The 15007-nt window shown below is 41.7% G+C and overlaps 1 protein-coding gene across 1 annotated transcript in view; it reads right to left on the bottom strand.

The window, feature by feature from the left end:
- FGD6 (FYVE, RhoGEF and PH domain containing 6) overlaps positions 1 to 15007 on the bottom strand; it is a 154778-nt gene that overhangs the window by 20514 nt on the left and 119257 nt on the right. The window contains exons 9-10 of the mRNA XM_073620164.1: positions 3864 to 3914; positions 2285 to 2343 (exon numbers count right to left, since the gene is read on the bottom strand). Coding sequence (XP_073476265.1) covers positions 2285 to 2343; positions 3864 to 3914 — 110 coding nt within the window. The remainder of the gene's footprint in view (positions 1 to 2284; positions 2344 to 3863; positions 3915 to 15007) is intronic.

Raw genomic sequence — 15007 nt, 5'->3', positions numbered from 1 at the left:
GTGCGCCCCTTTTCCTGCTGTCATGAGAAGCATATCAACTTGTTCTTATGGTTGCTGTATAAAAAGAGTCCTCCACTGCTCACCAATAATCCAGAAAATGTATAACATGCTTTCATATGCACAGTAGCACTATTAGGAGCTCCCAGTGTGTAAATATGATATCATACTTGAACAATGGACTTAAAGACTTCAGGATAGCATTTACATTACACGCCTATACTGTACATGAAGGCATCATTTAAATAGTTCATGGTAACATCTGTACTGGTTATTAAAGCAGACCTAAAGGCAAACATTTTTTTTCATGTTGGATAGAGTAAGGCCCCTTTCACACTGAGGCGGTTTGCAGGCGGTATTGCGCTAAAAATACCTCCTGCAAACCGCCCCTAAACAGCCTCCGCTGTTTGTTCAGTGTGAAAGCCCGAGAGCTTTCGCACTGAAGCGGTGCGCTGGCAGGACGGTGAAAAAAGTCCTGCAAACCGCTTCTTTGGAGCGGTGTATTCACCGCTCCTAAACCGCTCCTGCCCATTGAAATCAATGGGACAGCGCGGCTATGCCGCTCTGTACGAGTGATTTTAACCCTTTTTCGGCCGCCAGTGGGGGTTAAAACCGCACCGCTAGCGGCCGAATACAGCTGCAAGAACGACGGTACACCAGATCGCTAAAAATAGCGCTGTTGTACCGTCGACGCCCCCACCGCCCCAGTGTGAAAGGGGCCTAAGGGGGGGTTATAACCCCTGCTGTTTTTTTGCCATCTGTGTCCCATTGTCAGTTAGCCAAAACAGGAAGTTAGAGGAAATCCCAGCAAAGTGAGGGAATCCCTGGTTGTTACCAGGGTCACCAGAACTGGAGTCCACATTGGAAGATTTCCCCTCTATTACTCTCCTGGGGGCAACCCAAAATTTGGGATTTTATTTCACTTTCGGTGATAATGGTAAACAGGTCAAATAGAGAGTGTGTATCTCCTTAACGGGGGCACAGACAGCAATAAAAAGTGATAGGTGGTCTAATTCCTTTCTACTCTGTCCAAAACTTAAAAAAAAAAAAAAAAAAGATGCCTTTAGTTATACTTTAATGGATTTCCTACATGATTTTCCCTGTGAGAGATTTTATCATGTACACGATATTTTTTGTCTGATGTTTACAATTCAATTGAAGCTATTGTACTATGTACAGTGGTAATTAAAAAAAATAAATAAAAAAATCAGGCTTATTCAGTAAAACAGGGTCCAGTACAATGGCAAGGGGCAGCAACCCATATCACTCAGAAATCATCACACGTGTTCCAATCTGACAGTAAGAATTATGATTCTTCATCTGAACTGGTGTGACGTTGTTTTAAATCAGATGTGGTGAGAATTTCCAATCAGGTTGAATGGGATATTATCAAATGAGATTTTTTTTTTAAATTTCAAGTCAAATGGAAGTACCGTATTTATCGGCGTATAACACGCACTTTTTTCCCCTTAAAATCAGGGGAAAATCGCGGGTGCGTGTTATACGCCGATCCCCTGCGATCCCCCGCTGTCAGATCTAAAAAATCGCCGACCGCGATTTGAAAATGGCGCCGCCGGCGCCGAAATACACAGTGCCGGTCCTCGGCTCTTCACGGCCACTTTCGGCTTCACTCGAGCGCCGCCCGAACCTAGCGGATAGCTCCGCTCACTGTCACGCCCATCCCGAGTGGAGCCGAAAGTGAACAAGAGCCGCCGAGAAGAGCCGAGGACCGGCTCCGTGTATTTTGGCGCCGGCGGCGCTATTTTCAAATCGCGGTCGGCGATTTTGAAGCTCAGCGAGCTGCAAGGCTGGACTGGGGCAAGGCTGGACTGGGTCAAGGCTGCACTGGGGCAAGGCTGCACTGGGGCAAGGCTGCAATGGACACTGGGGAAGGCTGCACTGACATGGCTGCACTGGTCAAGGGGGTTCACTGACAAGGCTGCACTGACAAGGCCTCACTGACATGGCTGCACTGACATGGCTGCACTGGGGCAAGGCTGCACTGAGAAGGCTGCAATGATGGGCATTTAAATGTAAGTTTTTTTCCCCTTCAACTTCCCTCCTAAAAGTTTTTCTTTCCTTAAAATTCCCTCCTAAATTGGGGTGCGTGTTATACGCCGGTGCGTGTTATATGCCGATAAATAGGGTATATGTTATTTGCTTGCACAATAGTTTTTGATTTGCGGTCACAATATACAGGTGTACAGTGTTTCTTTGTTATTGTGAGGGTAATGGATCAATTGTTTTATCAAAAATTACATTCATATACATTTTTGGCACCACCTACCCCTTGCTTCAAGATGTCATTGGCATGATTAGCAACCTCAGTCACGACACTCAGGGCAGCTGAAGAAGAAATTTAAAAGGCTATCAACTCATGCCACAAACCAACAGGCATTAAACATATGCTATTTATGTCAGGTGGGTGGTTTTTATATAATCAAGCAGATAAACTGGAATCTTATATCAACAGCGTCAACGTTATCCTTTCCTGGTGGTTAGCATTAAACGCATATATATTGAAGTAATAATAGTAATAGAATAGTATCAAATTGTGATTCCACTTAGGTGCCCCCCCTCCTCCCTTATATTTTTTTTTTCCTGGGTCAATTGATGGGAGTTTTAATCTCTTTTGTACTCACAGCAATTTGAAAGAGTAAATATGCTCACCGAGATAGAATGCCCATATTGGGCCTGAATGGGTAAATATGTGGGAGGGAGGCTGGGAATGGGCGGGACGCATAGTAAGGGAAGGGATGGGTAGAATCGGGGGAGGTAGCTAAGGAGTAGCTCCCCCTGGGTGTTCCCCCTAAACCATTATAAATAGTTCCTATAATATTTTGGTTTGGCTTTTGCTTTGTTCTTGTTTTTGGGGCCCAAATGGGTAAATAGGTGGGAGGGAGGGTGAAAGGGGGGGGATGGATATGGGAGCAAGGTGTAAAAAGGGAAAGGTAGAATCAGGGAGGTAGCTATGAGTATAAATAAGTATAAATAGTTTATATATTTTTTCAGTTTGGCTCTGGTTTTTTCGTAGCTTCTTGGGGGTTTTTGGTTATTTTTTCCATATCCTTCCCACCAACATAGGAAGCAGTGAGTGGCTGGGGGGGGGGGGGGGGGGGGGTTTGGGGGTTAGGGACCTGGAGAGGGGGGACTAGGCAAAGTGGCCAGGTAGTCCCTAGACCAGTGATGGCAAACCTTGGCACCCCAGATGTTTTGGAACTACATTTCCCACAATGCTCAACTACACTGCAGAGTGCATGAGCATCATAGGTTCCAAAACATCTGGGGTGACAAGGTTCACCATCACTGCCCTAGACTATAGTTGGGAGGAAGATCAGAAAGGGTACCTACTATTTGAAGACGGTTTCCCCAATTTCTCCCTGGTCTCTTGCCTCCTTTTTCAGTGAAGAAATGTGATATATATGGATGTAAAGATATGCTCCAAGGAGATCCACCTTGTATGTTATATCTATTATATGTTTGTAATTATTTATATATTGTGGCGTATGTGAAACCTTTATGGTTTCATATTGTTTTTCTCTTGCTTATTTCAGGAATATTATCTGGGTTTTTTGATTGCCTTGTATTGTTGTTATGTCCTTTTTGATTGAATAAAATGAATTGAAACACTTAGGAGGCTTCATTTTATATTTACAAGGAATGCATTCAAATAAGATCACTGAAAGTCTGTTGTATTATACCATAAAGCTCTACAAAGAAAAAAAACAACAGCTTTTCTTCAAGCCTCAAATAGCTTTCACAGACCATAAAGGAAGTGATGTTCCTGTACAGCCAGAAGACAGGCTTCTAATATGCCCCATTACAAAAATGCACGTAATATTTCATAAATGTGCTGGTGAGTTTACCTTGTGTGTCACTGTAGTCTGATGATTCTTCTGAAAGATTCTTTAGATAATCTGTACATGATAAAAGTACAGAAAAAAATAGTGGTCTTAGAATGAACAATGGCAATTTAATAATGCTAAATTGAATAAAGGGGAGATCTATACAGGGAGCAAGGTGTAATCCCAAGTATGTACCTCCCTATACACAAATTATATGTACATCCATAAATACTCCTAATTAGGACTTTACCGGTCACCAAACACCAGGTTAAAATATTTTACATTATTTTATTGTAAAGTCCTTCAAAGAGAGATCTACATATAAAAAATACAATTGTTCGAAAGAACATCCAGTAGGTGCGGTCCATCAGCTGGACTTTGTTTCTTTGGAATAATCTGTTCCCTCAGATAAAGAATACATGATAGAGCTCAAAATAAAATAATGTCATGAATGTAAAAGTTACAATCTTGTTGATAATTCTGGGTGGAATGTGGATATATTTATATATGAGAAAATGATGTAAACTGCAATATGCCGGATTTGATTTGATGAGTGGAAATCACTTACAAATGTTTTACAGTAAAATAGATTAGTGTTTGATGGGATAAAATGATCGGGTACCAATACCAATTAAGGATAGTTAGGGATGTAGAGATATTTTAAAAAATACCTTTAACAAATTATGGACTTATCAATATTTTTTACATACAATATTTATTAAAGTCCACAATCATTAGACCATTGCCCATACAAGTATTAGGCCCCTTGCAAATGGGGCCATTTAGCTGCAGTCTATCTCTCCTGGTGTTTTAGAGTGTGGTGCCCATGTTGAGGACCTTATGCATTTAGGGACGAATGCCCTAAGTACGGGTCTTTAAAACTGAACATATGGGGCCCTGAAATCAGTTAGTTACCACTCAGTACAGCATTCAGCACCCTCTAGGTGAAGATTTTGACAGGCTGCAATCAGTGGGATTGGATGCTGCACCAAAATACCAGGAACACCACAATGTTATGCCATCCCATGTACATTATACTTTATTTGTTCTGATTGTTTGGAATGTTTAGAGAAATGCAGCTCATTCTTCCAATTCGATTAGTTTCATGTTACAAGTAAACCTACTATATTACGCCAACAATGGCCGCACAAATGAAATGTTCCAAAATAGCATACATTTACTTTTTGATCACTGGAGGGCAATACTAGCAAGGGACTGCTTCTGCTGGCTTTACACTACAAGCTCTCCAGATCTCCTCCAGCATTCCTTAGCACAGCAGAAAGATAGCACGCTTGGCATTACATCGTTGACTGTGGTTTTGTCAGGGAGTAAAAATCTTCCCTCCCAATCTATAAACTTAATGAAAAATAACACTATGTTGTTTAAATAAGACACCCCTAAATCAAACAAACAGAAGATCAAAGCAGAAACTGAAGTACAGCCATGGCCTTGACTATAAATAGCTTTCTGTTGACATATTCAGTGCATTTTGTTAAGACAAGCATCAAAAAATGAAACATTTTCATTAGGAACACGTTGGCTTAATTCCACTTTTCAAAAAAATGAAAGTATATTCAAACTAACCTTAAATTAAACTGTATATCCAGACCAAAAACCCTTGTTTCTTAAGCTGGCCATACACGACTTGAAGCAGGAATCTCCAATAATTCAAGCTGTGGGTGGCCCTTCAGCATCACCCAGCTTGACAAACTTCAATTGAAAAAAATCAAAAGGAGCCGGGTCCAAAACTGTCAGAACAAAAAGAGACCACAGGCTGGAAAGCACAAAATCCTAAACATGCATGGCTAGACTTTGGGTAGAATGGGGAAATGGTACAATGTCTGTCAGATTTTCTAAGGCTATCTGGGTTTCTGTAAGAGATTTCCCCTCACTTCCTGTCCTGCTTAAAAAGTTTTAGCAGACAGGAAGTAAGGGAAACTTTCTCAACACCACAGGCAAAAGTAAAAGTGTTTTTCTTTAGTGGAGTAGGGATGAGTAGAAACCCTTTCAAATTGTTATTTCTGTGTCCCTGTTGCAGATTTTCTTTCAATTCCTCTCTGATAAAACAGACGTTAGCAGGAAAGGAAGTAAGGGTGTAACTCTCTCCAACTGAGCTCTAGATAGCAGTAACAACATGACAGGAGTTCTAATCTTTCCCTACTCTATCCAAGACTAGAAAACCAGTTTTCTGCTTGGCATGTTCTCTTTTGCTATAACCATTGATCATCATCTCCCATTTACAGTATATTCTAGTCTACCTTTATACAATTCAGGAGTTGCCTGATGATGTCATTGTGACGAAACGCATTGGATGGGGCACTCCTTATGCTTTTCCGGCCTCTGGAATGCAGATGAGAAGTCTAAGCCGTGATACATGCTTGTGTAAAGCGAGCCTATGTACTATGTGTGTAATATTTAATGTTTTTATGCACATTTTAATAAACGGAATTACGCTATGTCACCATACTTGCACGCATAATGGAAAAATACCAAGAGGTGCCCGTTTCAACCCCAAGAGGACCGCGGGGACAGATCGAAAGTCACCAGTGGCATTTATACATGAGATGCTTACACTTTTTATGCTTCCGGTGTGTGTGGAAACATAGGAGGGGAGCACAGGGTGTCTTTCACAAGGAAGCTGGAGTAGAACAAGGGAGATGTGGCCATGCCTACTGAACAGGCACACACCTGAACAGTAAACAAGTTCAGACACTATGCTATTCCTGTGCATAGTGAAAATACATAGGTGGTTTAGACATGGCTGGATCTAGGAGGAGGGGTTGGGGAAGGCTGTTTATCCCCCCCCCCCCCAAATTTCAGTTATGCCTCCCATTCTCCATGGATGCCGTGCCTGTTGGGCTCCTTCTCATATTCTGACAGTCTGAGCACAGGCAGCACAGCTCCTCTCCTCCCCCTCCCTCCTCCTCCCCTCTCACACAGCTCTGATCGGTTCTCTTACAGACAGCTTATATCTGCAAACTTTGTAGCTGACTGCTATGCTGCACAGCCATTTTTACTTGGGAACTTCACAGGTCAGAACTGCAGCATAGCCGGCAGCTACACAGTGTGCAGATAGAGGCTGTCTGTAAGAGAATCGATCAGAGCTGTGTGAAAGGGGGAGAACAGACAGCCCAGAGCCGACATCAATCAGAGAAGGAAAGGAGGTGAATCCCGACAAGAATGTCTGCAAAATAATCTGCAGAAGACTGTAGCCCCTCCCACAGGTATTCACCTTGATTTTAACAGAAAGGGTGCACTTCTCAGAGGGCTGGAAATATATTTATGTATTAGCAGTTCACAGGGATTAGGATAAAAAAGGAAACCCAAACTTCTCTTTTAAGGTAAAAACTTCTGAGTGCAGCACCCCCCTCCCCTCCTAGCCCCCTCCTTATACCTACCTGAGCCTGGTCTCGATTTAACACTGTGCATGAGAGCAGCGGCTCCCTCAGCTCTCAAACTCCTCACATCCTTAGAGACAGCAGCCATTGGCTTCTGCTGCCGTCAATCACAGCTAGTGAGGAGGGAATGCAGGCCTGATCCGTGCTTTGAGTGTCTACGGACACACGAGTTGGCTCGAAAGCAAACCCGCACAAGTGCCCTGGGGGACCCAAGAAGAGGAGGATTAGGGCTGCTCTGTGTGAAACCATTGCACAGAGCAGGTAAGTATGACATGTTTGTTATTAAAAAAAAAAACATGGGTTTACAATAACTTTAATTTGGTAAAAAGATAAATGCACACTTGAAAGTCAATATCTGAGAAAAACTTTGCTTTTCAAAATATCTATATTCATGCAGCAGAATGGCAGAATTAAAGTGGGTCTAAACCTTTACTGCACATTTATCTTTCTAAAGCACCGTATATCAAAGTGCCACCATGTTTTTTTTCCTTTTTGAAAATACCTGTTTTCACCATTTTTCTAGATTTTTTTCTGCTACTTTCTATCTACATGCACTTGCTGCAGTGGTTGCTGTGTGTCTTTGCTCAGGCGGGCTTCCTGTTGTGACAATGGCAAAACATATTTGTGCAATTAACATGGTCACAGCCACTTATAATTTCCACACTGCAAGTGTCCGTGACATGGTGACAATATAGCAGAGATTTTGGGAGACGGACAGAGCATTTTTCCCCTATAACAGGAAGTACCCAATTAAGGACCTTCGTGGTAGTATCACCAAACACTATCCTAATTAAAGCTGCAAAAAAAAAAAAGAAAAAGAAGAAGATGGACATGACATTTTAAATGATGTTATATGTTTATATTCTTTATGACATTTATGTTAAAGGTTATATGAGATTTTAGAGACAGGGTTTAGATCCACTTTAAGTCTGTGACATCCCTTTGCAGTTCAGCAATATAACTTGAACACAGCCCACCCCTTGCCTGTTGGTTGGACAATGAAGGATCAGCTGAGCATTGAAGCGATTACCCTCCACATTACCCATCTGTAATCAGAAAAGGAGATGGATGGTACTCCCTAAAACAAGTTTGGGTTTAGAATTCTAGAGACATGGTTGGTCCAATTAGTACAGCTTGGACAATGCTGTCCCCTTTTAACGTAAGAGAGGATCTGTTTTGCAGTACAGAAATTTTCATGACTGATAAATTTGTAAATAAATGTTTTCTTAGCTTGGCATACTCAGAAGTTGTATCCTCATCACTTCCTTCTTTACCATCTTATGGTTTATAAGGGTAGCTGACCAAGTTATGGAAAGAAATTATGTAATTCAAATGGTACTCCTGCTTCCACACATTTTATCTTATTAACACTTGAAGAGTGAATCTTAGGGGTCTATTTATACAAACAAAATTACATTAGCCATTCGTCTACTAAATCTGCGTGTCCTGTTCATTTATTCTGTATGAGTCTGGCAAAAACAAATTTTTTCTTTATGCTATTTTCTCCTGTGAACAAATGTTCTTTCATTGTGGGCAGTAGTAAAATACCAAATTATGGCCACTAGATGGCACAGAGGAGCATAGTAAATACATACAGCTTTGTAAGAAGAGATACAATGTAACAATTCTAGAGAACATTAGAGGAGAGTTACAAATGTAACCATCACACAAGCAGATTTGAGGCACAAATAACTATGCACATTTTTTTTATAAATAACCCCTTAGGCCCCTTTCACATACACATCTGTTGTGACGGACTCCGCTTGCTTCATCCGATCCGCCAGACGGATAGAAAATAAGGTTTCCATCCGTCAGGAGTCAGCGGATCAGAGTGGATCACATGTCAGCGGACATGGTCACCGCTGACATCCGTCGCTCCATAGATCTGCATGGAGCGTCCGTTCAGGTCCACCTAAAAAACTGACAGATGGACCTGAACATGCGTGAAAAATGTGAAAGGGCCTTAGTCATGAGTGTGCAAAGCCTATTGCATTAGATTGTGCACCCCAAAGCTCAAATGCAACACACATGCGTGTGTATATATATATATATATATATATATATATATATACATACACACACACATACATACAGTGCATCTGGAGAGAATTGACAGCGTTTCACTTTTTCCACATATTGTTATGTTACAGCCTTATTCCAAAATGGATTAAATTCATTATTTTCCTTATAATTCTAAAAACAATGCTCCATAATGACAACATAAAAGAAGTTTGTTTGAAATCTTTGCAAAATTTATTAAAAATAAACAACAACAAAAAAAAAAAAAAAATCACATGTACATAAGTATTCACAGCCTTTGCCATGACACTCAAAACTGAGCTCAGGTACATCCGGTTTCCACTGATCATCCTTGAGATGTTTCTACAACTTGATTGGAGTCCACCTGTGGTACATTCAGTTGATTGGACATGATTTGGAAAGGCACACACCTGTCTATATAAGGTCCCACAGTTAACAGTGCATGTTAGAGCACAAACCAAGCCATGAAGTCCAAGGAACTGTCTGTAGACCTCCGGGACAGGATTGTATTGAGGCACAGATCTGGGGAAGGGTACAGAAAAATGTCTGCAGCATTCAAAGGTCCCAATGAGCACAGTGGCTCCCATCATCTGTAAATGGAAGAAGTTTGGAACTACCAGGACTCTTCCTAGAGCAGGCAACCCGGCCAAACTGAGTGATTGGGGGAGATTGGCCTTAGTCAGCGAGGTGACCAAGAACCCGATGGTCACTCTGACAGAGCCCCAGCGTTTCTCTGTGAAGAGAGGAGAACCTTCCAGAAGAACAACTATCTCTGCAGCACTCCACCAATCAGGCCTGTATGGTAGAGTGGCCAGATGGAAGCCACTCCTCAGTAAAAGGCAGATGATAGCCTGCCTGGAGTTTGCCAAAAGGCACCTGAAGGACTCTCAGACCACGAAAAACAAAGTTCTCTGGTCTGAGTAAAGATTGAACTCTTTGGCCTGAATGCCAAGCGTCATGTCTGGAGGAAACCAGGCACCGCTCATCACCTGGCCAATACCATCCCTACATTGAAGCATGGTGGTGGCAGCATTATGCTGTGGGGATGTTTTTCAGCAGCAGGAACTGGGAGACTAGTCGGGATCGAGGGAAAGATGAATGCAGCAATGTACAGAGACATCCCTGATGAATACCTGCTCCAGAGCGCTCTGGACCTCAGACTGGAGCAAAGGTTCATCTTCCAACAGGACAACCTCCCTAAGCACACAGCCAAGATAACAAAGGAGTGGCTATGGGAAAACTCAGTGCATGTCCTCAAGTGGCCCAGCTAGAGCCCAGGCTTGAACCCGATTGAACATCTCTGGAGAGATCTGAAAATGGCTGTGCACCGCCGCTCCCCATCCAACCTGATGGAGCTTCAGATGTCCTGCAAAGAAGAATGGGAAAAACTGCCCAAAAATAGGTGTGCCAAGCTTGTAGCATCATACTCAAAAAGACTTAAAACTGTAATTGGTGCCAAGGGTGTTTCAACAAAGTATTGAGCAAAGGCTGTGAATACTTATGTACATGGGATTTTTTAAGTTTTTTATTTTTAATAAATTTGCATAGATTGCAAACAAACTTATTTCACTTTTCATTATGGGGTATTGTTTGTAATATTTTGAGGAAAATAATGAATTTAATCAATTTTGGAATAAGGCTGTAACATAACAAAATTGGGAAAAAGCGAAGCTCTGTAAATACTTTCCGTATGCACTGTGTACACACACATTATACATACATATACACACACAGACACACACATATAAATAAATGTAAAGAAACATTTTAAAATGTATTAAAACATGGATGGTGTCAGTCAGTAAGGATGAGCTCAGATGTGTTCGCAACCCGCACATGCAGAGCCCGCCAGGAAGTCGGCACTGCACAGCGCAGTGAGACATTTTCCCAATCCGCGGCTGTAGAGATCGAGAAATGTGCGTGTTGCGAACACGGGTCTAAATAGACTCCTGATGTTTCAACTTTTGAGACAGAGAAAGGCAATTAAGACAGATTCCCCAGTCACTTTCTCTGCAGCCTCAGCTGCACTGGACAGTGAATGAATGGGAAGTGCTCTGTGCTGAGCAGTTTCCTGTTAATTCACAAACTGAAACATAGTAAACACAGGTTACTATGATTCAGCTATTTAATGAACACTGTGAGGAATTAGTCCCGATCACTCACTGTGTTCATTCAGAAAAGGAAGGGGCCAGTAAATTACATATTTACCAGCCTCGTCCCCCAGTCTCCATCCTGAAACATCCTCCTATGGAGTAGCCAGGAGGGGAGGAAAGGAGGGAATCTGGAAGCCCTGTTGGGGGGGCCCGTCTGCACGCCTATGCCTTTATTGTTCAAGAGGCTTATATTATGACATTAGACTCTGACCTGTCCTTTCAGCCCTAAATCCAATCACTGTCCAAATCATGCAGACTTCACCTCAGAAAAATCTCCAAAATATGCCCCTTTCTAACCGTTGACACCACTAAGCAACCTATTCACTCCCTTTTTATCTCTCGCCTTGACTATTGTAACTCCTTCCTCATTGGCCTACCTCTCTGCAAGCTATCCCCTCTTCAGTCTATCATGAATGCCGCTGCCAGACTCATCCACTTTACCAACAGTTCAGTGTAAGCCACTCCTCTCTGCCAATCCCTCCACTGTTTTCCCATTGCCCAACTAATAAAATTGAAAATACTAACAATAACATACAAAGCCATTTACAATTCTGCCCTGAGCTACATCACCAATCTTGTCTCCAAATATCACCCAAACCGTCCTCTCCGCACCTCCCAAGACTTCCTGCTCTCTAGCTCCCATCCTCTGGAACTCACTACCCCAATCTGTCTGGGCATCTCCTACTCTGTCCACTTTTAGACGATCCCTGAAAACAGCTAACAACCGAATCTTCTACTCCCCTCATCAGTTCATCCCTCACAGTCCCTAACTTTTGTTTCACTAGCCCCTCCCTCTTAGATTGTAAGCTCGCAGGAGCAGGGCCCCTCTAACTCTCTTGTTTTGAATTGTACTGTTGGTGTATTGTCACCCTTTACATTGTAAAGCGCTGCGAAAACTATTGGTGCTATATAAATCCTGTATAACAATAATATCAAAAAGTGAACACACCAGAATAAGGGACCTTTTTTTCAGCCAATGACATTAGAAAAAGTACGCTAACATGGTCAAAAATAATTATCCTTATGTTAAAGTTTTTTGAACTGAGCCTAAATTCTGATACTTATTATAGATGCATGTAAAAATACATTTAATGTTTTTTGTTTAATGAGTACATAGCTGAATTAAATTCTGAATGTTATTTGTCCTGAAGTTACAACTTAACTTGCAAAACTGTAACTCCAAGCAATTTAATTTGAAAAAGAAAACAAAAAAACAAAAACAAAAAAAACACACAACATTGTAAAGATGTTTGCAAAGTACTACAAGTGTTTGAAGTCTTAGAACCACCACTGACACTTTTAATAGAGGAAATGCCAGGAAATAAGGAGCAAGAGAAGAACAAATAAATCTATCATCACATCAAAATGCAAAGCTCTCATATTAATGCAAAGCTCATGCCTTTCCTGAACATGCCGGCTTTGATGTGGCACAAAGGTTAACACATAAAGTGGATACTCATTGAGCGGAGAGGCTACAGGCTTCAGAGCCAGCTGAGAGGCCTCTGCCCCTCCGAGCCAATGAACTGTTCTGCTTTGATGTCGGGTTTTGGCTAGAATAATTAAAAAGAAGGCTGAATAAACTAATCTCCAATTTCACAGGCACTAAAAAACATACACCAGTGGTGTCACTAAAGGGACAAGGTGGAAAAAAAAAAGAAGTCTTGTTCATTTCCTATGTTAATTACACAGAACTAAACTAGACAATGCTTAAATGGCAAATCAGTCACTATGCAATTAAGTGCTTTCTCAAATGAGCCAATCACATGCACTATTTCCGATTTCTGCTGCAAAAGTTACAGTGTTATCTAGACCTTTGTGATGTTCTATTATCACCTACAGAAAGGCAGAGGGTAGTATAACCAGTACTGGACACATACTAGTGTCTTCAGTACTGTTTGTGTCCCATCAATAAAGAACTCAAAGAATATTTATATGCACTATTGTAGACACACACTGGGTTCCTTCCTCTTTAGGTGGCATCACTCTTCAAAACGGAGCCCCTTCCCATTTTTTCCTATTATTATTTAACCAACTCTAACTAATGCGGTCCATACAAGCTTAGTTTTTTTTAGTGGCTAAGAGAGAAAAAAAAACTAACAGCATAATACATGCAAATGAGTTGGATGGAGGGAAAATTCCACCCAGACTCATTCATTGGGGCTGATTTACAAAAACTGGAGTGTGCAAAATCTGGTGTAGCTGTGCATGGTAACCAATCAGCTTCTAACTTCAGCCCCGGAAGGATTTGCCCCCTTAATGACCAGGCCATTTTTTGCGATGCGACACTGCTGTACTCAAACAAATTTGATGTCTATTTTTTCCCCACAAATAGAGCTTTCTTTTGGTGGCATTTGATCACCTCTGCTGTTTTTATTTTTTGCGCTATAATCAAAGAGCATAATACATATCCCCAAAAAATATAAAAAATGTATTCATCAGTTTAGGCCGATATATATTCTTCTACATATTTTTGGTTAAAAATAAAATAAATAAAAAATCACAATAGGTGTATATTGATTGGTTGGGCGTCTACAAAACAGGGGATAGATTTATGGCATTTTTTTTTTTTTTTACTAGTAATGGCGGCGATCTGTGATTTTTAGTGGGGCTGCGACTTTGCGGTGGACAGATCAGACACTTTTTTATAAATAGCCACTGATTACTTTATAAATGTCACTTGCAGGGAAGGGGTTAACACTAGGGGGCGGTAAAAGGGGTTAAATGTGTTCTAACTGTAAGGGGATGGGCTGCCAGGGACACGACAGAGATCACTGTTACCGATCGCTGGGAACAGTAGATCCCTGTCATTTCACCTGTCAGAACGGGGAATCGTCCTGTTTACAAAGGCAGTTCCCCGCTCTGCCTCTGTAATAGGTGATCGCGGGTCACCGGCGGACATCGAGTGTGCCCGACCCGGGGGCACGCCCCCTGTCGCACCTGTGCGAGCCGCCGTACAGCTATGGCGATTTGTGCAGGAGACGAACGGAAATGCAGCTCCCCGGACTGCCACGCCTGGATGAATGCTCCCTACTCAGCCTCTTAGGTGCTGGCTCTGCACAGTTATGTGGAAGAGAGAAAGCAATCCTGGATGGCCGCACTCAATGAAAAAAGGGGCATCTTTATTAGAACAAAAATAAATAAAATGCAAAATAAGTCACATCAGAAGTGGATAGTACAGAAAAAATCGCTAACGCGTTTCACATCTACTGATGCTTACTCATTGCTAAATTAGCAGTTGTCAACTAAGTGCATATAAAGAGAAAAAAAAAATTCTCTTTATATGCACTTAGTTGACAACTGCTAATTTAGCTATGAATAAGCATCAGTAGATGTGAAACGCTTTAGCGATTTTTCCTGTACTATCCACTTCTGATGTGACTTATTTTGGATTTTATTTATTTTTGTTCTAATAAAGATGCCCATTTTTTCATTGAGTGCGGCTGTCCAGGATTGCTTTCTGATTTGCGCAGGAGAGCTGTCCTGCCGCCGTATAAGGACAGCGGCTGGTCGGCAAGCGGTTAATTAAAGTGTTACTAAACCCACAACAGTACATACAGTCTGTATATGCAGTAAA

Source organism: Aquarana catesbeiana, linkage group LG03 (assembly GCF_042186555.1).
Source record: "Aquarana catesbeiana isolate 2022-GZ linkage group LG03, ASM4218655v1, whole genome shotgun sequence".
NCBI classification, from domain to species: Eukaryota; Metazoa; Chordata; class Amphibia; order Anura; family Ranidae; genus Aquarana; species Aquarana catesbeiana.
This window is presented reverse-complemented; position numbering and strand designations above follow the sequence as displayed.